The sequence below is a fragment of the Geotrypetes seraphini genome, chromosome 4 (assembly GCF_902459505.1).
Source record: "Geotrypetes seraphini chromosome 4, aGeoSer1.1, whole genome shotgun sequence".
NCBI classification, from domain to species: domain Eukaryota; kingdom Metazoa; phylum Chordata; class Amphibia; order Gymnophiona; family Dermophiidae; genus Geotrypetes; species Geotrypetes seraphini.
In genome coordinates this window covers 40,654,505-40,678,506 of record NC_047087.1, presented here as the reverse complement: position 1 = coordinate 40,678,506, position 24,002 = coordinate 40,654,505, and the positions used below count along the sequence as shown (strand labels likewise).

General features: G+C 41.5%; 1 protein-coding gene across 3 annotated transcripts in view; it reads right to left on the bottom strand.

Moving 5' to 3' along the window:
- Window positions 1-24,002, bottom strand: part of CEP89 (centrosomal protein 89) — a 182,446-nt gene that overhangs the window by 135,174 nt on the left and 23,270 nt on the right. For all 3 annotated transcript variants that reach the window (XM_033942233.1, XM_033942232.1, XM_033942235.1), the window contains exon 4: window positions 22,776-22,959. In XM_033942233.1, the coding sequence (XP_033798124.1) occupies window positions 22,776-22,959 (184 nt within the window). The remainder of the gene's footprint in view (window positions 1-22,775; window positions 22,960-24,002) is intronic.

The following is a 24,002-nucleotide window of genomic DNA, read 5'->3' as shown; positions in this document are numbered from 1 at the left end:
TCATGGTGGAGGTTATGTTGAAGGGTACCTTTATACTCTTTGGTGAATACCTATGTTCCTAATGAGGGACAAGGAGAATTTCTGAGGTCTCTGGTACCAAAAATTTTACAATTTAAGACTGGGTCTCTAATTCAGATGTGGGGGGGGGACATTTCAATCTCACTATGGCTCCTAATTTGGGTAGGGCTGGAGGGTTATGGAAGGAGGGATTGGAAATTATTTCAGACAGCTTTTAAAGCATTAAATGTAGCAGATGGGTGGCGGTGGCTGTACCTGCTGGAGAGGGACTTTACCCATTACTCTTCCATCCATGCTTCATATTCCTGGATCAACTGTATTTTTGTGGAAAGGGACCTTTTGCAACAGGTGGAGTGTGCAGGGACTGAGCAGCTTACATAGTCTGATCATGCCCCAGTGTGGATGCAGCTCTCCATGTTCTCTGAAAGTTCCGGGAGGAAATTTTGTTGGTTTAATGACAGCCTCTTAGATGATCCAGATGTGAGGGAGCAAATAGGAGGGTGGATCCAAGAGAATTTGGATTTGAATATGGGAGGGGAGGCCTCTCAGGAAGCAGTATGGGAGGGTTTGAAGGCTATCCTACGGGGGAGAATAATTGGCTTAGCATCTTTCAGGAAGAAAAAATGAAGAGAGGAGATGCAGTTGCTTGTGTCCCAAATACAGAGGCTTGAGGGTTTACATAAGCATCAGCCTTGGAATAAGGAGGTGGGTCGGCAGTTGCAGAGGGACCACAGAGGTTTACAGTCCTATGAACTGGAACGTCTGTGCTTTAATCTTCAATTGTTGCAGCAAAAATATTGAGTTTTCCAATAAAGCCAGTAGACTGATGGCACATAGGCTGAAAGTCCGCCAATCGAGGAACATCTCCTCTTCCATACAGGCAGCCTCGGGAAAAGTGCTGAGACTGGAGGATGAGATTAGGGACCGCTTTGTGGAGTATTATGCACAACTTTACATCTCGGATGGAGAGGGGACGAGACAAGATCAGGAACAATACTTAGCACCCTTTTCCTTACCACAGATTGAGGAGTGGGATGCGATCCTTCTTGACTGCCATCTCACATTGATAGAAGTGAAGCGAGCGCTTAGATCCATGAAAATAGGAAAATCACTGGGTTTGGATGGATCTACTGTCAAATATTATAAGCATTATCAAGATTTGTTGTTGCCGTCACTTCTATTGTTCTTGAATTCTTTGGAATGGGGTAATCAACTTCCTTTTTTCATGCGGCTGGTGGGGGTTCCCATTCTGGCTAAAGGGGGGAAAGATTGCTCACAATGTGCTTCCTATCGCCCGATTTCCCTATTGGAGGGGGGGGGGGGTCGACAGAAAAATCATTACTAGAGTCCTGGCAGATCGCCTGATGAGTTGGGTTCCCCGACTGATTCATTTGGATCAATCCGGGTTTGCTGTGGGCTGTCAGGTGGTGGATATCAGGCGGGTGTTTAACTTGTTGGAAAAGGTCTTTTATGCATCAGGCGGGTGTTTTAACTTGTTAGAAAAGGTCTTTTATCCATCGATGCAGAGAAGATCTTTGATAGGGTCTCTTGGCCTTTACTCTTTCAAGTCTTGGAGTCTATAGAACTGGGACCGGGACCTCGGATGCGGGAGTGGATTCAAATTTTATACACCAACCCGATGGCTTCGGTGAAGATCAATGGGGGGGTCTATTCTAATACCTTTTCTTTGTTCTGGGGGGCGCGGCAGGGATGTCCGCTTTCACCCATTTTTTTGCTTTGTTTGTTGAACCCTCAGCCTTGAGAATACATGGTAATCCACTGGTGAAGGGCTTAAGTATGTCCCAGGGAAGAATATAAGGTGAGTCTTTTTGCTTATGACCTGCTTTTTACTGTACAGGAGAATTCTGTACTGTACAGGAGAATTCGTTGTCAGCGGTGTAAGCGGAGTTGAAGAGTTCAGTGTGGTCTCGGATTTTAAGGTGAATGTTGGCAAGTCAGAATTGCTGAATGTGAACTTGTCAGGGGGACTATTGAGCATTTGCATCAGCGTTTTCCTTTTTGGTGGGTTAAAACTGCCTTACGTTATTCTAGGGTACCAACTTATATGACCTAAATTATGCTCCCTTATTCCATCGGATTAAAGCAGACTTGGATAGTTGAGGTGGAATGTATTTTTCTTGGTTGCGGCGTATTGAAGTGGTCAAAACGATGGTACCATTATTTCTCTTTTAAGCTTTCCCATTCTGGGTGCGGCACCCTATCTTGGAAGGCTTACTGCGCAGCATTTTTCGCTTTATTAAGGCTAGGCGACGTCATCACGTGGGGAGGCATGTACTTTATCCAAATAAGCATGAGGGTGGGTTAGCGGTTCCATGTCCTGGAAGGTATAACCAAGCTGCTCAATTATGGGCCCTTATTGAGTGGCAAGCACAGGATCCCAAGCTATTGATGGAGATTGAGCAGGATTCGGTGGGGGGTTCCTTGGTTGCATCTTCCATGGGTTCCGTTGGGGATTAGGGTTCCGGGTGTTCTCTCCTCTAAAGTAATGACTTTGCGGGTGTGACGCAGGGTACGGCGATTATTGTTACAGAATAGGACTTATTCGTCGTTTGCCCTTTTCCGCTATAATTCTGAGTTTGCCCCTGGGCATAGTGGGTGGGCTTTTGATAGGTGGGATTCTGAATACACTAATACCTACCTCCTAGTGACATGCATTATTATATTGGCATGAGTTGTACCTGGTGCAGGGGGAGTCTAGTTTCTGTAAGTTGGCTTTCACGACTGCGCACCTTGAGCTAGCGGCTCGTTGGAACCAACCTGTGCCGCCAACTTGGTCTATGGTGGTATAGAGGCTGGCAACATATGTATCAGCTTACTGCTCTCCAGGATGTAAAGCACCATGCATATGGCTGTATTTGGAGGAGCTTTTTCCTGCGGCAATAAGTTTGTTGGTCACTGGGAAAATGGGGGGTGGGGGAATAGTCTGCAGTGTATAGAGTGCCGACAGTTTCTCTATTTTCTTGACTATGTTATCCTTTGCTAGGATTATTGACTATCTGGTGAGTGGATTGTGATTGTATTTTTGCTTTGTTTTGCTCTTTACTATGCTGTAATTTTTTTATATACTATAAAGCTTTTCAATAAAAAAATAATAAAATAAAAGGGAAGATAGAGCATGCTGATTGCAAAACAGGCCACAGTAGACCAGGTTTCTTTAAATACAGAGCAGGTTGATTTTAAAGATTGGTATGGATAATTTGCAACTCATTAGCAAACTGTAAATAGATATAATAAACATTGTTTGAAATATCTGTATGCAAATGCCAGACGCCCAAGAAACAAGATGGGATTGTTAGAATATATTGCACTAAATGAAAAGAAAGATATAATGGGCATCTCTGAGACATGGTGGAAGGAAGATAACCAATGGGACACTGTCATAATGATGTACAAACTATATTGCAGGAAAGAGTGGTTCAAATAGGTGGAGGCATAACGTTATATGTTAAGGAGGACCTTGAATTGAATGGACTGAAAATTCTACAGGAGCAGAAACACACCTTGGAATTCCTTTTTTTTTTAAAAAAAATTCTTTATTCATTTTATCTCTTACAAGTTTATAATTAATTGACATATTGAAATGCATACATCACTTGAATTTCTTATTATTTTAACCTTAATACATAAGAACTGATCTCTTCCCTCCACCCCTTCCACATTATATCAAATCAAATATATCAAAGAAGAAATCTTAACCAGAGAACCAAAATTTACCCAAATTCAGAATTCACCCCACCTTTCATCTGCATTTATACTTGTATTGGAAAAATGGTATTCATTCATTGCAAAATTTTGTCAATGGCCCCCAGATCTCTTTAAATTTATTATAATTTCTTTTTTGTAACGCAATTGTTCTTTCCATTTTATAAACTTGACATAACGAATTCCACCAGAAACAATATTTGAGTCTACTCCAATTCTTCCAATTAGATGTGATATGTTGTATGGCGACCCCTGTCATAATCAATAATAGCTGATTATTTTTTTATGAAAATTGGCTCTGTGTTCTCACTGACATACCAAATAGAATTGTATCATAAGACAGAGCCACAGGATTCTCCAATAAACAGATTATTTGGCCCCAAATTGATTTCCAAAAGGCTAAAATAAAGGGACAGTAGAATAATAAATGATCTAGAGTCCCAACTTTGAGATTACAATGCCAGCATCTATTAGACTTAGAAATATTCAATTTTTGTAATCTAACTGGGGTCCAAAAGCTCTATGTAAGAGAAAAAAAACAAGTTTGTCTCATAGATGTGGACACTGTAGATCTTATCCTCCAAGACCAAATTCGTGGCCATTGAGACGCAGTAATTTGATGCTTAATCTCAAAGCTCCAAATATCTCTAAGACCATTTTTAGGCTTCTTATTAACTAATCCATTTAACTAATTATTTTTAGGCTTCTTATTAACTAATCCACAGTTTAAACCACTGTGTGGCTTGATGTCCAAGGAAGTCCACCTGAAAGCATAAGAACTCTAAACTATATTGATTGTTAAGAGTTTTCCATTCAGGGAACTCCGCCTGAATGGCCTGCTTCAGTTGCATCCATCTAAAGCTTTGCGATTTATTGAGGCCATATTTATATTGCAACTGTGAAAAATCAAGCAGTTTACCATTTGAAATAACATCATCCAAAATACGTATCCCTGCAATCATCCAATGCTTCCAGATGACCTTAAATCCGCCAATTTGAATCTTGGAGTTTAGCCATATAGTTTGATTTGTTCATTTATATACTGGAACAGGTGTTAAGTTACTAACATATCGTAATGTTTTCCATGTATTCATTAATATTCTGTTTTCCTTATATAATCTAGGCATTTTGATACTGAGAACATGACATAAACGCATGGGAAACATGAGTCGCCATTCCAACCATAGCCAGTCTGGGGTATTATCCATGATTTCTGGGAGGACCCAATACATACCCTGGCGTAAGATATAGGCTTGATGATATCTATAAAAATTGGGAAAATTTACCCCACCCTCTGTAATTGGTTGTTGTAAAGAAACTAAAGCAATTCTAGGAGTTTTACCTAGCCAAACAAATTTTGTAAGAATACTGTTTAATTTTTTATAAAAGGACCCTCTAAAAAAAACGGTAACATACTCATTTGGTAACAAACCATAGACAGTATCATCATTTTAATAGTTTGGACTCTCCCCCACCAAGAAAGATGTAAAGGATTCCATTGCTCGCACATTTCTGTTATCTTCTGCAATAAAGATTTTCATTCTCTTTCATTGTGTCTTCCATCGTATTTTTTATCCAAATTTCTAAATATTTTAAACCATCTTCTTTCCATATAAAAGAAAATGAATCAAACAATCCTTTTGTACAATGTACGTTTAGTGGAAGAACTTCTGATTTACTCCAATTTATCTTGTATCCTGAGAATTTTCCAAATTTCTCAATCAATTCAAGTAAGCATGGAATGGTTGTTTCAGGATTTCTCAAATGAAGCAGTATATCATCTGTATACGCAGAGACCTTGTATTCCCAATCTGAATAAGGAATACTCTGTATCTCCTTTACTTGTTGAATAGCTAATAACAAGGGTTCCAAAAGAATATCAAAAAGCAAAGGAGACAGGGGGCAGCCTTATCTACCCCCCTCAGCAAACTAAAACGTTCTGAAAAATTATTATTAATATACAATCTAGCAGCAGGGGAGCTATGCAATGTTTGAATCATTCGTATAAATCCTGAACCTATTCCAAACCATTCCATAGATTGATACATGAAGGTCCATTCCACCCGATCAAAGGCCTTCTCTGTGTCCAAGGACAAATAAAAAGCTGGATCTTTCATGGCTTTTGTTAAATTCAACACATGAAAAGCCAATCTGCTATTATTATTATTTATTATTGATATGCACCAAACCCAGTTTGGTGCATATCAATAATAAAAGGGAGAGCCTTGGCTAAGCGTAAAGCCAATATCTTAGCCAAAAGTTTTCCATCTACGTTGATTAATGAAATAGGCCTGTAGTTTGAAACCAAAGTGGGATCTTTATTTGGCTTTAGCAAAACTATAGTTAATGACTCTGCCATAGTACCTATAATGCAACCTTTAGTTAGTTGAGATTGATACAAATTTAATAAATGAGGTAAAGTAATTTGAAATGATTTATAAAATTCTACCGTGAAACCATCACCACCTGGAGCGGATCCAACTCTAAGAGACTTCAACGCTGTTTCCAATTCTTTTAATGATATAGGCTCATCTAAACTTCTTTTAATATGTTCGGGAATCTTTGGTCCATTAATTAACTTCAAAAATTCTAATCCATCCTTTTCCCTATTGTCATAAGGCTCAGAATATAAGTTTCCTATAAAAATTTAGGAATTGATTTAAAATATCTCCAATTTGAATATGTGTAAAACCTTTATCATCTTAATTGCAATGATTTTTGTTCTTCTTTTCTTTAAGTTAATTTGCCAATAATCTTCCCACCTTATTTGAGTTCCCATAATACAGTCTGCTGATAAAACAAATGTTTCCTTACCAATTTTGAAGACATTTCATTATATTAACCCTTTGCTTTTAATAAAGCTGTAGAGTACTTTGCTCCCATTTATCGATCAATCTAGACTCTAGATTTTTTATTTCTTTTTCCATATTAGAAAATTATTTTTTAAGTTCTTTTCTAATAAACGCAGAGTAAGAAATAATATTACCTCTCATGGTAGTCTTAAAGGCATTCCATACACTTTCCATGGAGATTTCTTCTGATAAATTAATTTGAAAAAATTCATTAATTTTTAATTGAAATTCTTCAAGGAACTTTGTATCTGCAAGCAATGTATTATCGAATCTCCATACAGATCTATTATCTTCTTGTTCAGCAAATTTAAATTCAATCCATATACCACCATGATCAGACAAAATGATTGGACCTAGGGAGGCCTTTGTCACCTGCTGAACTATTTGATTTGAGACAAAAATATAATCAATTCTTGAAAAAGACTTATGACATGTAAACAAAAGGAAAATTCCCAATCATTAAAATGAAGTATTCGCCATATATCTTTCAAATCACAAGAATGTACCAAATTATCTAATCCTAATGATTTCATACATTTCCTCGGTTTTTTATCCATCAATGGGTCCATAACAGTGTTAAAATCTCCAGCCACTATTATTTTAGAAGCAGCAATGTTTTAAAAAATTCATTTTGGTTCAAATTAGGGGGCATACACATTAAATAATGCCAGGGTATTATTTCTCATACTCATATCTACATGTACCCATCTTCCTAAGGGATCTGAACCAATTAAATGGAAATTAGCTTTACATTTCTTATTTATAAGAATAGCTACCCCTGCTTTTTTCCCTATTGCTTGGGCGAAAATCATTGTTTCACCCAACCTCCTTCCAATTTCTTTGACTCTACCGCAGATAGATGAGTCTCCTGTATATAGTAAACGTCAGCATTCTGTTGTTTCAAATAAGTGAGTGTTTTTTTTTTCCTTTTAATCCTGATGATTTAGGCCATTAACATTCAACGAAAAAATTTTAAATGCCATCATAAGCTGTATAATCAAAACATCTAATCAAAATCAAGTATTTATTACTATTTTGAGTCTCCTGAATATATACCATTTTCCCAATTTTAAAACTTTGAACATAAAATTTTATCCCTCTCCACCCACCCAACCCCTTCCTTTCACCCACCCTACCCCCCATATTATTATAAAAAGTGAAAACATACATATTAGATCAGGTAATAAGAAAACCCCTGACAGACTAACCTTAAATCCTTTGCCAGAATCATAATAATTCATCTAATATTTTATCCATTTCAAAATAACAAAGCTAATCAATAACAAAGTTGATTCTCAAGAATCATTTAAATAGTATCCCAAAATAGAGTAAACAATATATATTGATATATTGAATAATGTATTCCAACCCTATGTTCAATTACATATCTAATCATAGTTTACCCCTCTAATCTTATTAAAATTACTGCATTATTCATTAAAAAACACCTACCCCCTTAATTAATAACAATTTCATTTTACCTTTTTTAACTCATATCCTAAAATTAATTACCCATTCAATAAATGTTTTACTATTTTAACTATAAAATCTTTTGTTATATCACTGTGATCTCTCATATTAAATAAATAATGAATGAAGAAATTAATACATCATTCAGACATCTTATAAATCAATAAACAGACATATCTAAATAAACAATTAAATCATTAACTTATCAATTTAGTATGTATTTTCCAATATTTCAATATCATTTCTTTTTAAGTAGTATCTCAATCCCCAATATACTTTCCACTTCTACAAATTTATATCTATAAACCTGCAAAATAAACAGTTGAATTCCTCTCTATTAATATCACATTTAATAACCAGTCTATTATCAAGTGCTCCAAAGTTGTCCAGTATATCCACACTTTATGAGCTGCATAAACCAACAGATGTTTCCAATCAACTTCTTAACCAGTTATAAATTCCATTTCAGTTTTCCTGACTAGTAAAATATTGATCTACTTATCTGCCTTGAATGACCTCCAAGCATATAAGGTTGATGTTATTTAAATGAATCAAAAGGTGTGCACATGGGGGAAACAAGAAGAAATAGATGAAAACATTCTGCCAAGATGAAAACAGAGCTAATATCATGAAGAAATATACGTCATGAAATTTTTCATTATACTTCTCCAATATCGCATTAAGAGAAAATTTTCCCTTCTTTCCACTTTCACTGATCTTACGATGATTATATGCTCTGTCATATTCTTCAATACATAGTCACACTAGTATCGTAAATTTGTCTTTCATGCGATTCCTTCCATATTAAGATTCTCTCCTGCTTCCATTTCAGAAATCCGTTATTGCAGTGACGTCTCAAGACAGATGCAGTCTGACATTCTACCATCAACGTCTCATCTCATGAGCCGTTAAACGTTTAATTTTAAAACTGTAACCACTTTTCTTATCTAATGACAGACTCAAAATATCTATATTTAGATATCAAATCTATCACATTCAATTTCCCCAGGCAAACCCTCTCAAATAAACAACATCAACAAATAATTTCCCTTATCTCTAAACAAACTGGTAGGGCTTATGAAGACATTGGTTCCTCCATTTGCCTTAAAAATTCCTGCAATTCTTTTGGCTCCTCGAAAATTGTTGTTTTATTTCTATGTCACCCTCATAATCGCAGGATAAATTAACCCGTATTTGGCCCTGATGCTTCTCAATTGTGGCCTTAAGTCTAGAAATCTCTTTCTTTTTGCTGCGGTTGCTCGCGCAAAGTCTGGCACTATGTGAATACGGGTATCCTGAAACTTTAAATTTTTATTCTCCTTTGCAAGTTGACATATCTCCAATGCATGTTGGTGCCTTAAAAGTTTGAAAATCAATGGATGCGGTCCCCTTTGATTTTCTATTCTTTTTGAAGGTATCCTATGGGCTCTTTCGATTTCTAAGGGGAACTTCGTTTTAACTGGCAGGATTTTAGGGAGGAGATTCTCCAAAAAGGAAGTCGGGTTATTTTTCTCTACCCCTTCGTAGGTTACTCCTTCTCTCTCTATTACAACAATCCTCCAGCTCCCGCGTAAGTATTTCATAAAAAGTAAATCTTTTTATGATTGGGCTTTAATTTCTGCTTCGGTAGCCTCAATCCTTTTCTCTAAATTCTCCATTTTGTTTTCAGCTAGTTCCATTTATTTTTAATTAAGAATTGAAATTTCCTCTTTCAATTCCTGTATTTTCTTTGAGTTGTCCAATACGATTTCTTTAATTGCCCGTAGCTAAGCAAGAATATCATTATAATCCAGATTGTCCTTCGGTAACGGATTTTTCGAGGGGGTTGCTGGTTCAGGCTTTGACCTTTTAGCGCTTCCCGTCGCTGTAAAAGCTGAATCAGCCTTTACCTGTTTCCCGGATGCCATAATATAGTAAATTCACCTTTTTGAAATGAAAAAAAAAATTTTGTAACTTATTTATTCTTTAAAAGGTCTGTCAGGACGGAGCTTACCGTTTATCTGACTGTGCTCATGCGCTTCCAAGCCACGCCCCACACCTTGAAATTCCTATGCGTAGTAAATCCATATATAAAGGGGAAAAGAATAATGAAAGTGTATACTACCATTTGACTGACCACAATGAATGGACAGATGCTGAAATGTTATCAGAAATTAGGGAGGCTAACAAACTGAGTAACACAATAATAATGGGTGATTTCAACTACCCCGATACTGACTGGGTAAATTTAACATCAGAGCATGCTATGGAGATAAAATTTCTCAATGAAATCAAGGACTGCTTTATGAAGCAGCTAGTTCAGGAACCAACAAGAAGTGAAGCAATTCTAGATCTAATTCTTAGTGGAGCGCTTGAATTGGCACTGGAGGTAAATGGAGCTGGGGCCGTTTGATAACAGTGATCACAACATGATCAGATTTTATATAATCCCTGGAATAAGTTTGCATAGGAAATCCAATAGACTTTTAACTTTAAAAAAGGAGACTATGATAACATGAGGAGAATGGTTAAAAATAAACAGAGATGCAAGCTGCAAAGGAAGAAAGCTAGCACCTCTGCAATCGGAGCACTAAACGGCTCCATCTTCTCTTTCATACACCAGTGTTGAAATATTTCCCATGCCTTAGCGAGAGCAGAGACCATTGTAGACTTCTCAATCTAAGGAGAGTAGCAATGACTACCTCAAAGTATCCTTTGCACTCATGAGCCATGCTGCAAGGCCAAAGCAATCCGGATCTTCTAAGACCAAGGGCCCTGAGAGGATCAGGCTCCCCCTGCAGTCTGAGACCCTTGTCCCTCTATAGATGCACTAAGTCTCCGTACCACAGCCTGCATGGCCAATACGGTGCTACAAGGAGCATTCTCTCCAGGTGGTTTGCTATACTGTGAAGTATTTGCCTTATCATGGGCCATGGAGCAAACACATTCAAGAGCTCGTTCTTTGGTCAAGGCTGGACTAGGGCATCCAGGCCTTCCCGTCCAGCCTTGGATCTTCGACTGAAAAAACTGTCCACCTTTTTGTTCCTGATTGTAATCATCAGATCAAAAGTTGGCTGACCCCATCAAAGAATGATGGACTGGAACACTGCTGCAGACAATGCCCATTCTCTCAAGTCTAAGGTCTTCCTGCTGAAGTAATCGGCATGGACATTGTCCACTCTCACTACATGCACCATGGAGGTCATCTGTAGGTGCAGCTATGCCCACTGGACCAATAAGTGGGCTTCTAGGCTCAGCTGTGCACTCTTGGTGCCTCCTTGGTGATTGACATAAGTCAACGCTATAGCATTGTCCAAGACTACTCAGACCTCCTATCCTTCCACTTTTCACCAGTTTCTGTAACACCAATCGAATGGCCCAAAGCCCCAAATTGTGGATGGACAACTTTCTCTAGGAGGTCGACCACCGCCCCTGGTCTGGGCACCTACTGCAATGGCCTACCCAGCCGAACAGACTGACATCCGTTGTGAGAATCACCCACAAAAGTTATTCTGAGGGGCATGCCCCATAATAACGAATGTGGACGAAGCCACCAACTCATACTGCGGTGGGATTCCGGAATCCACTGGAGAGTCATTTCAAGGGAGTCTGCTTGTGGGGACCACCAAGATAGTAAAGCATTCTGGAGAGGATGCATATGAAAAGCTTGAAGAGCAAAGTCAGTCGTCTGAAGCACAGGATCCAGGAACTGGAGGGACTCTACATCTCAGAAGACCCATTCCAGACAGCCTAAGACCCTATGCGAGAGAGGCACATCGAGGAACAAGTCAGGGAGCTCGAGAAGTTCATTGAGGATGCCTACAGGAGAGTGGAAGAACAAGAACATGAGCAGCGCAAGAACAAAGAAGATACACAAAATGGAGGACGAGAACCATCTGACACAAAAACGGAAGGAACCCATAGAGGAATCTCGCAGGAAGAATAGGCAAGATTCTACCAGTGCCTAGAGGGAGAAGAAACGAAGCACACCAAGGACACGGACCTGCGACCGCAGCGGAAGCTGAAAAAGGGGAAATCTGCAATCCTGGTGGGAGACTCAATCCTAAGACAAGTGGACATTCACATAGCAGGAGGGAGAGAGGATCGGCTTGTGACCTGTCTCCCAGGAGCAAGAACAAAGGACATTGTTGACAAAATTGAAAGAATCCTGGAAGGAGCAGGGACGGAAGGGATGGCAGTGATAGTCCACGTCGGGACGAATGATGTCAACAGGAGACTACAGCAGGAATGTACTTACCAAACAGTTCAAGATCTTAGGAAGGAAGCTGAAGATGAGGACTCAGAGGATAACGTTCTCAGAGATCCTGCCAGTACCAAGGGCAGATGTGAAGAGACAGACGGAACTACAATCAATAAATGCGTGGATGAGGAGATGGTGTGAGGAAGAGGGGCAAGAACAAGCTCTTCAAGAGAGATGGACTACACCTGAGCACGGCGGGAACTAGACTACTAGCAAACAACGTCAGGAGAGCAATGGAGCAAGCTTTAAACTAAGTAGAAGGGGAAAGCCGACAGTCAACCAGGTGTCGATGATTCGGAAGAAAGTATCCCGAGATGATACTGAGTGGGAAAAATGCCGGGAAGACACAAATGGCACACAACAGGAGCTGAAAAAACAAGGGAGCAGGACGAAACAAGAGGAGGATAGGAGGAACGTACTACAAGGGGAAGTCAAAATGGAGCAAGACGAAGGGAAGGAACAAGAGGAGGACAACAAGAACGTACCACAAGAGAAAGACAAAAATCAGGAGTCGACAGGTCAGGAAGAAAGAAGAATGAAACGTAAGGGAAAATAACAAGGAAGAGAAAATACCAGGACTTGAACTGCATGTACGCTAATGCAAGAAGCCTAAAGAACAAAATGGGGGAATTAGAAGTCATGGCCAAAAATGAGAACCTAGACATAATCATGGAAACATGGTGGAACGAGGAAAACATATGGGACATAGTACTGCCAGGGTACAAGCTCTACTGAAGAGACAGGACATATCAGAAAGGAGGAGGAATAGCACTATACATAAAGGACACCATTCACTCGACCAGAGTGGACGCAGCAGTGACAAATGACCAACTGGAATCACTATGGGTTAAAATACCAGGAAAAAATGGATCCGAGATAAAGATGGGACTGTACTACCGCCCACCTGGGCAAACTGAAGCAAATGATACAAAACTGGAAGCCGAGTTGAAGCGGGAATGTAAGAACACAAACACCATTGTTATGGGAGATTTCAACTATCTGGGATAGACTGGAGTCTTGAAATTTCAAAATGTACAAAGGAAACGGAGTTCCTGGAAGCTATATGGGACTGCTTCATGGAGCAGCTTGTCAAGGAACCAACGAGAGGGTCTGCTATTCTGGATCTAATCCTCAACGGGCTGAAAGGACCTGCAAAGGAAGTGAAAGTAGTGGGACCATTAGGAAACAGTGATCACAACATGATCCAGTTCAAAGTGGAAGTAGGAATGCCAAAGGGAAAGAGAACCATTGCAACAACGTTTAACTTCAAGAAAGGGAACTATGGTGCCGTGAGACTAATGGTGAGAAAGAAGCTCAGAAACAGCTCCAAGAAAGCAAAGGCTGTGGAGCAAGCCTGGTCCTTATTCAAGGACACAGTAAATGAGGCGCAAAACCTGTTCATACCCAGATTTAGAAAAGGGTGCAAAAAGAATCAAACAAAAGACCCGGCGTGGATAACCAATGAAATAAAGAGAGTGACAGGAGACAAGAAAAAATCATTCCAGAAGTGGAAAAAGGATAAAACTGAGGAAAATTGGAAAGAGCACAGGAAGCATCAAAAAGAATGTATCCGTGTGGTCAGAAAAGCAAAAAAAGAATATGAAGAGAGACTAGCCAGGGAAGCAAGAAATTTTAAACTGTTCTTCCGATATGTGAAAGGAAAGCAGCCGGCGAGGGAGGAGGTGGGACCTCTGGATGAGGGAGATAGGAAAGGAGTGGTGAAGGAGGAAGAAGAGGTGGCAGACAGACTAAACATGTTCTTCTCATCGATCTTTACAAGAGAGACACATCCAACGTGCCGGAAACGGAAAAAATCTTCAAGGGAGATCAAGAGGAAAAATTATCATGCATGGAGGTAAGCCTCGAAGACGTACTCAAACAGATAGATAGATTAAAAACTGACAAATCTCCGGGCCCAGATGGAATCCACCCGAGAATAATGAAAGAGCTCAGAGACGAAACAGCAGAGTTACTGCAGCAGATTTGAAAACAGGGGTAATCCCGGAGGACAGCAAATGTTACACCTATCTTCAAAAAAGGATCAAGAGGCGACCCGGGGAACTACAGACCGGTGAGCTTGACCTCAGTTCTGGGGAAGATGGCCGAATCTTTGATCAAGGACAGAATCAATGAGCATATAGAAAAAAATAAACTGATGAGAACAAGCCAGCATGGTTTTTGTAAAGGAAGATCATGCAAAACGAACCTACTGCACTTCTTTGAGGGGATAAGCGAACAATTGGACAAAGGTGACCCCATAGACATCGTATATCTGGATTTCCAAAAAGCCTTCGACAAGGTACCCCATGAGCGCCTACTAAGGAAACTGTGGAGCCACAGGGTGGAAGATGGATCAAAAATTGGCTGGCGGACAGGAAACAGAGGGTTGGGGCAAAGGGACACTACTCTGACTGGAAAGGGGTCACGAGTGGTGTCCCACAGGGGTCAGTACTGGGACCGCTGCTGTTCAATATATTGTGACAGGGAAGCCCCTGTCCCAGCCAAAAGAACTACGAAACCCAGCATGCACCCTGCCCTGGGCCTGAGAAAACCTGGCATGGAGCCGGCACAGCCAGGAAGGGAAGAGAAAAACCCGGTCATATCCCAGCCTAAGAGCCAGAGGGGGAGGGTACTTGAACCGAATTCTTCCCCCTATTACTCCTTTCCTCCTTCTCTGAAACCTAAACCCAACTCAGGAGGGGGTGGGGTTAACACTCGAGGTATGCAGGTCAGAAAGCCTCAAATACCAACAAGGGGAAATCAGTTGGGGAGCTCAGCTGGTGCTAATCACAATCAGCCAGCCACCAGCAGGGAGTGCAGCTTCCAAGGAGTTCCTGTGCCCCAGCCCCGTTTGCTATCCAGGAGACAACCCAGCAGGTGGGAGATTGAAGGCCCTGGTCGCGACCTTGCCTGGCTGTACAAACCCCAGGAGGGTGCACCAAGAGAGGGGCGGTGGAAAGGACCGGTTGGCAAGGAGCTAACACCCAGGCAAGACGGGGGTTTGGAGAAGCAGCCCGAGGACACAGGGTGGAGAACCAGCCAGGGTTATGGATCTATGGACTGGGAAATGAACAGCCTTCCTGGGAAGAGTGAGCCCGGGGAAGACATGGACTTAGGGGAGTATGAGATATGAGAGGTCTTGCCCCTTTCCTCAATAAGCCAGTCTAGGCTAATTGAAGCCCTGAACACTAGCAGTGTTTGAAGCAGGCTCAGGGCACTTCTGCCCAATTGAAAAGTAATTGATAGAACTGTTTAGTTGCCTTACCTCTGGAGGACTTGGAGGGGTAAGAAGCTCCTGAGAGTTAGCCCAGGTTGGGCTTGGCTACGGTCATTTTTGTGTGGGAGAATTTGAAAGCCAAACCTTTGCTTTGTTTCTGTTGGGATGTTAGCCTGCTTTATTTTATGGACCGGGAAGCTCCAGACAGGGCACAAGGACTGAAGCCCCTGTTATGCTTAGTGAAGGAAAATGTGAAGAACATGTTTTTTGTGTGTTTTTGTTTTTTTTTTGAAAACTTTAATAAACCTGCTTCCAATTCCTAAGAAATCCGTCCTCCGGGGTTTTGTTCATCGAGCCACATAAAAGGCGCATTAATAAATCTACCTGTGGTCTGAGTCCAGTTTCCCACCTACTCAGGGACAGGCCAGGTCACAATATTCATTAATGACCTGGAAACAGGGACGAAGTGGGAAGTTATAAAATTTGCGGATGACACAAAACTCTCCAGTAGGGTTAGAACTGTTGAGCAATGTAAAGAACTACAAAGAGACCTGAACAAACTGAGTGAGTGGGGAAAAAAAAATGACAGATGAGCTTCAATGTAGAGAAATGTAAAGTCTTGCACATAGGGAAGGGGAACCCGATGTATATCTATACGATGGGAGTGATGGTACTGGGGGAAGTCAACTTAGAAAAGGACTGGGGGGTATTGGTGGATATAACAATGAAGCCGGCGGCACAATGCACAGTGGCCTCAAAGAAGGCGAACAGAATGTTGGGCATTATCAAAAAAGGTATCACGACCAGAACGAAGAAGTTATCCTGCCACTGTATCGGGCGATGGTGCACCCGAATCTGGAGTACTGCATCCAATACTGGTCGCCATATCTTAAGAAGGATATGACAATACTCGAGAGGGTCCAGAGAAGAGCAACAAGGATGATAAAAGGCATGGAAAACCTTTCATATGCTGAAAGGCTAGAGAAGCTGGGGCTCTTTTCCCTGGAAAAGCAGAGACTTAGAGGGGACATGATAGAGACTTATAAGATCATGAAAGGCATAGAGAAGGTGGAGAGGGACAGATTCTTTAGACTAGTGGGGACAACAAAAACAAGAGGGCATTCAGAAAAATTGAAAGGAGACAGATTCAGAACAAATGCTAGTTAGTTCTTCACTCAGAGGGTGGTGGACACCTGGAATGCGCTTCCAGAAGAGGTGATAGGACAGAGTACGATATTGAGTTTCAAAAAGGGACTGGATAGTGGTTGCCATGGAGCCTCATACTTAGAGATAGTGTCACACAGACAGAGCTGGTTTGGCCATCATGTCCATTATCTGAGTGCAAAGCTTCTGTCCGAGTACCTCTGTAAGATAGACCCGAAAATCTGCCATGTTTAATAGTACTCCCAGGTATTACAGGGATTGGGATGGAACCAGTTAGCTCTTTCAAAAATTCACTATCCAATCCAGGTTCTGCAAGACCTGTACCACTTGATCCACGATGGGGCTCTGGTCAGCCAGTTATCCAGATATGGATACACTTGCAATCCTGCCATGCGGAAGTGCGCTACCACCACCACCACCACCTTGATGAACATGCAATATGCTGTTGCCAACCCAAAGGGGAGCATCGAGAACTGATAATGTCTCTCTAGCACATGGAATCTCAGGAATCTCCTGTGTTCTGAAAATATGAGAATGTGAAGGTAGGCTTCTGTCAAGTATAGGAAAGCAAGAAATTCCTCCGGAGCCACCGCTGTGATAACAGACTGCACGGTTTCCATGATTTCAGGACCTTGATGATGTGCTTGAGATCCAGAACAGCGTAGCTGGTTTTAAGAAAGGTTTGGACAAATTCCTGGAGGAAAAGTCCATAGTCTATTATTGATAAAGACAGGGGGGGAAGCCACTGCTTACCCTAGATTGGTAGTATGGAATATTGCTACTCCTTGGGTTTTGGCCAGGTACTAGTGACCTGGATTGGCCACCGTGAGAACAGACTACTGGGCTTGATGGACCATTGGTCTGATCCAGTAAGGCTATTCTTATGTTCTTATGAGCCTTTCTTGGGCACTAAGAAGTAGATGGAGTATCTGCTCAAGCCCAATTCTTCTGGCAGCACTGGCTCTATGACTTTAATTTCTACAAGTCTCTGTACTGTTGCTTAAATGCTGCATGACTTTTCTGGGTGTCCCATCGGGGAGTCCACATACCAGTCTGTTAGGGGATGGGAGAACTTGAGCTTGTACCTTCTCTGAATGATCTCCAGCACCCAGCGGTCTGATGAGATTTATTCCCAGGCCTCCGCATACACCGAGAGCCTTCCTCCTATCCTCAGGGGAAAGACTTCAGTCCTGGCATCATTGCGTCTTCTTGGAGGTTGAAGAGGGAAAAGGATGAGAGGCTTAGTTTTGCTTATGTCCTGTGAATCTCTGTGTTGATCCTTGAGATGAGGCACCTCCTGAGTACTGTCGAAAGCACCTGGAATTACAAAAATTAGACCACCCAGAAACTCTACATGTTTGCGGTCTGCTGTCAGGCAGAAATTTTGGCCAGCGATCTGCCAAGCTGGCCATCAGATCATCCAGATCCTTTCTGAACAACATCTGTTCCCTGAAAGGGAGTCTGCTGAGAGTAGCCTTAGAAGTGGAATCTCCCGTCCATTGCCTGATCCAGAGCATTCTGTGGGCTGAAATCAAATAAGCCAAGGCTTTGTTTATGACTCTGATGATGTCGTAGATAGCATCGCCCATATAATCCACCCCCTGCTAGCATAAGCTGGGGTAAAGGCTCGTTCTCTGCCATAGTGAGCCCTTGCATCTTGGTATGATAAGCATGTGCCACAAAAGAAGCTGCTGTAATTGCTTTGATCCGTAAGTTCAAAACTTTGAACTGTCTCTTTAGGACCACATCCACTCTGTGATCAAGCATATCCGTTAATACTACACCACCCTCACTTGGCAGGGACATGCACCTGGTTACCTGAGCAGCCAAGGAATTTACCTTATGCTGAGCGAACATCTGTTGACATTCCTGTGCCATAAAATACAGCCTAGTCATTATTCTGGCTACTTTTAAAGAGCCCTGAGGATCATTTCAATGCTCCATGACTAAAATATTCCTATCAGGGTGCCAGGGAAAAGACGTGGGCTGCGATCTCACTCTGCTCAGGATAGAACACTAAGTGGAAGGGGCCTGCTGGGAGTCTCTAAGAGAGCTGAAGGCTTAAACAGCTGGCATTCTGTGGGATCCTCCCCTTGGTCAAGGGCCACCCTGCTTCCTGGTACTTGATCCTCTTTGCAACCCTATATTGCACAGCAGGGAAGACTTGCTTTGTGACAGCAACAGCAAACAGACTGATCTCTCGCCTTCTGAGTCCCTGTCTAGAGGATCCTGGTCAGGTGCTGCCAATGACCCCAATACACCCTGGGAGTCCAAGCCACCCAGCGACTCCTTGCTCACTGCCAGACCTCATACGAGGATCTTGGCTATTCAAATAAGCTCTCTAGATCAAATTCACAAATTCAGGAGAAAAGGCTTTACTAGGCATCACTGAGTCCCCTTTAGGTATCTCAATCTTATGTCTCTTGGACTTTGCGGCTTCCAAGCTCTTACGCTTAGGTATGACGCTGTTCTGGGGTTCCAGGGGGGAATTTTCTCTCAGTAGACAGGCCTCCCCAAAGGTTCCTTAGCCCTAGAGACCAAAGGGGATACTAAGCCAATGTTCCTGCCCCCTTTCACATACTTTGGGGCACATGGTGCAAGGGTGCTCTTCCAGCGTCCATCCAGTGCAAAACCAGCATAAATAAGGGTGAAAAAGCATGAGGATTTCATCCCTGCCAGTTCTGAGGCAAAACAAGATGATTTGAAGGATCTGGAGAACTTTGGGGGAAAAAAATCTGAAATCCAAGATAGTGGCCACATTTTGGTGACAAAAAAAACAGCTCAAAAACAACTTAATTAAAAAGTTTTAAAAACCTCAGAAAACAGAATTTTAGAGGTGGGGGGACCCTAAAAATGTGGCAGAAACCTTCAAAAATAGGTTTTTCATAAACCCTCCCCCCTCAATTTTGCCTAAATGCTATAATAGACTTATTCACTGTGACATGTGCGCTGAAGGTGCAGCAGCCTGCCTCAGCTCTAAGAAGTAGCTGGATCTGGGAGAGAATCCCTTCCTCAGTCAACAAGTCCTCCAAATGCTGAGATCTTCGGTCTTCCAGACGGACCAAAGTCAGGCCGATCCTCACCTCCCGTGGAACTGCACACACGAAGGAGTGAGGAAGAGAAAAAAAAAAAATCACAGTTGGCACCCTGAACAGCCTCACTGAGCCTGCGCTCAAGCTCCTGCATTTCAGTAGGTAAATTACGCAACTAGAGATATGGACCCCAAAGTCCACAAAGTTTTCTGCAGGCTGGTCAAACAGGTCCCCAAGGGATTAACCTGCCAGCTACAGACCCAAGTCTACATCTTCTCTACGCAGGGAGGACTCCCCCCCCCAAAAAAAAAGAAAAAACAAAATGGGAAGCTTTGGTGTACCAATAGCTGCAAAAACCATGAAAATACTAAAAATAATAAGGAAATATACAGAGCAGATCAGAGAGACACCTTCCGGCTTGCGTGCAAAAGGAAAAACTGAAGGGGGCAGCAGAGTACTCTGGAGAAGGAGGAGTTGAAAACTCGGAACAGATTCCTTCTGCACGGCTCGCGAGCTTATTGCATTAGAAAACTTCCTCAGAAGGACAAAAAAACCTAAAATTTTCTCTAATTTATAACCCTCCCCCCTTTACTAAACCACAATAGCGGTTATTAGCACAGGGAGTTTCTATGAGCGTCCACTATTGTGCTTTAGTAAAAAAAAAGGGAGTGGGGGGAAGTTATCAAATTTGGTCTTTTAATTCCCTGCCAGGGTAATCAGGGGCCACAAAAGGAACTGAAGATCTACATTCCCTCTAATCTGAGCACACAAGCAAATCGTTAATACATTCTAGGAATGTCACTCACATATTTTGTCACTCATCAAAATACTTGCAAATCTGGAAAACTGTTGGTTTTTAGAACTTGCTGCTCACATGAAACATTTTTAGAACTTTTGTCGCTTGCATGCTCCCAGCCAATCCTTAAAGGGAGCACTGTTTAAAAATAATCTACAGGCACTCAGGGCTAGCTGCACTAAAGTTTGACTGGTTTAGCAATCGATCGAATTTGCCAACCCTGTGCACAAAATGGCTCACCACATGGTTTTCCTTATGGTTGTACATTCTCAGATTCTGGCATGCAAATGAGGTCAATAATATTAAAACCAGTCATCCGATCGATGGCCTAACCTCGCATGCCAAAATTGGATCAATACTACAGACCTGGAAAAACCGACAGGTCTGCCTGGTTTTTTTCATCTTTTTCTATGATATTGTGCCCATTAAAAAAAAAAAAGCCATATCACCCCTCCCCCCGGGCATCCCTGCTGCTATCATCCAGTTTTGAGGAAGTATGGGGAGGTTTGGAGAAGTGTGGGATGTGGTTCGGGGAGGGGCATCTAGTGGCAGGAAGGAGTAGGCATCCCTTCTGCCGATTTTTATTAAAGTGGGGGGGAGGGGTAAGTTCAGATGAGGGGGTCCGCAGTGGCAAGAGAGAGTAGGCATCTCTTCTACCAATTTTTATTGAAGTGCGGAGGTGGTTTCACTGCCATGGGGGAGGAGGGTTTGCAGTGGCAGGAGGAAGTGGGCATGCCTCCTGCCTCTATTTTGGTATCAGGGATCATCGGGAGTTGGGGGGGACCGGCTCACTTTTTATTTTTTATCAAACATGCACAACATCAGTGTCATTTTAAAAAATATTTAAAAAATCCCCAAACAGCTGAGTTACAGGAGGCTGCTTTGGAGCTTCCCCTGCTGCTCAGCTGTTCAGGCATATGTCAAAGTCGTTCTCACAGCAACTGATTGGACGGGATTATGGCGAACCTCCATGCAAATCATTTGCATGCAAACTTGTTGGAACTTCAGTCACTATTTCAAACTTGACCAAAAAAAAAAAAAAAAAAAAAAAAAGGCCCACAGCAATCCATAGGGTCTAAGCGACCGTGTTTTACCTGATGCTAAGATTTCAGTGTATTTAACTTTTTGTAAGTCTTTGAAAACTTACTTTTTCCAGATAATAATTGAGAGGAAATTGTAGTTGATCCATTTGAATTCTGTTTTACTTTAAGCTTTTAATAATAATAATAATAACTTTATTCTTCTATACTGTCACAGTTAGATTGTTATTTATTGTAAAGATTTTATACAATAATGTTTTGTTAGATTGGCTGTCTATTATTGAATGTGTATATATATTGAAACCCACATAGATTGTTGTATATGCAGGATACAAGTCTTTTAATTAATTAATTAAAATAAAATAGTGCATCTAGCACTCAGAGCACTACTGGGTAAGGAATTAATAAAGTTCCAGGCAGCATTCAAATTAAAAAAAAAAAAAAAAAAAAAAAAAAATTAAAATTGCTAGGCTAACAGTCTGATTGTGTTTTAAATGCAGGAACAGACTCCTCTTACAATTTACATAGGTCAAGAGTTTGAAGCTTGTAAATGAAATTCTAAGTGAGCTTGACCTGCTTTCTTGCAGTTAACTAACAGCAGAGACTGTGGAGGTATAGTACTAAAGGCTGCCTTAGCTGCATAGCAATCGGTATAGCAGCTGAATATTACAGCTACCATAACTGTATTGCTAGCGCCATGTATATTCCTTACTGTCACTTCTGAAGCATAGCGGCAATAAATATACATCGACTGTAAAAACACAACGGCTGGAATTTAGAACAAATATCATTTCCCATTTTTGGTTGGGTTTTTTTGACTGCCGTTAAAAACAAAGCAACTATTGCCTTTTTTGGGTTGGTTGGGGAGGGGCACGAGCAAAAATAAAAATGGAGCACCCAATCAAGGGCTAACTAGAGTAGGACTGCATAGTACTCATCTACCATCTGGAGGAGACTAAGAAATACTGGTTAACTCAGGGCTGCACAGCAGCTTATAAAGGTGGCATCACTTCTCAGTCTCCCCATCTGCTGGTAGGAGGGCATATTTCCACTTGTAGGGAATGGCCTGGAGAGAAAAGGAAATTGTACTTTGACAAAAAAATAGATCCCTAACAGAATTTAATAGAAAGGGATTATATGTTTGAAAAAGCAATGTTCTGCCTACTGTTACATTCACTTCCAAGTATTTAATCCATGAAAAAAGAACATTCCTAACAACTTACCTTTTTAACTTTATAAGGAATAGCATACAAAGCAGCAACATCGATATTGTCATCTTTTTCTGACATATAGACAGATTCTTTCTCTACGTCCGATAAGCTCGTTACCATATTTTCAGGTTCATAGTCATCATCTGACATTTCTGGAAATGGTAAATGACCTCTTCTAGCACATTTCCATTTCTCTCTGCATGAAAACAATCAAAGGTCACAAAATCACAGCCTTAGAATTTGAAGTTAAATGCTTTGCATTATACAGTATACTTATAATTGTAAACTAAGAACAATCCAAGCACAGCAATTTGGTTCTCTCCTTTTGACCCAGCAGCTTCCCCCTACTTTCTATAGGAGTCCAGTTGAGTTAGGATCAGGGCTAGGATCTGGTAACAAGAGAACCCACGATGGCCATTTTTGCTGCAGAGAAAGAATAGGCAGGAGCGAGTGGAAATTGCTCCTGACCCAACACGCCACCAGACCACCAGGAAGTCACAGGCACTTTTATTCTTGCTTAGGAGGGAGGGAGGGAGGGAGGGAGGGAATGCTAGCTGCTGGCCAATGGAGGTGGGGGGGGGGTGTGCAGACACGGGTATGGACTGAAAGTCTTGGTTCGGTGTGTTGGGGGGGGGGGGTTGTGGCGGTGGCAGAAAGGCAAGATTACTGGGAGGGCAGGAGAGAAGATGGTAGGGCACCACAGAGAAGACAAGGGGCAAGAGTGAGTGGGAACAACTCCTGCCCCAACATGCTGTTAGACCACCAGGAAGTCAGGGTAGGGAGTTTATTCGTGCTTGGGAGTGAATGAGCATTAGCTGCTGGCCGGTGGAGATGAGGGTAGTGATGCGGGTACATGGTGATGTCTGCTGATTTTGGGGGGAGGACGGTGGTGGAGAGGGAAGATTACTGAGAGGTGGGAGGAAGGGCAGTAGGGTACCACAGATAAGGCAAGGGGAGGAATGGTAGAATATAAATTCTCCAGTTTATATTCGAATTACTATTTTCTTCTAAAAAAGGGGGGAAAATGTTATCTCGGTTTACACTCTGATAGTATATATGGTAGTTGGCTGTGGATCTGGAAAAGTAAGTGGATTCTATTATAGGAACTTTGGTATGGAAAATATATTTATATGAATGTTAGCCCTGGAAAAAGTGAGGTGAGAAAAAATAGAAGTGCTATAGTGAAATGTTTTGGAAAAAAAGGAGAAAGAAATAGTAACTAAAAGGAAAGAGAGGGGG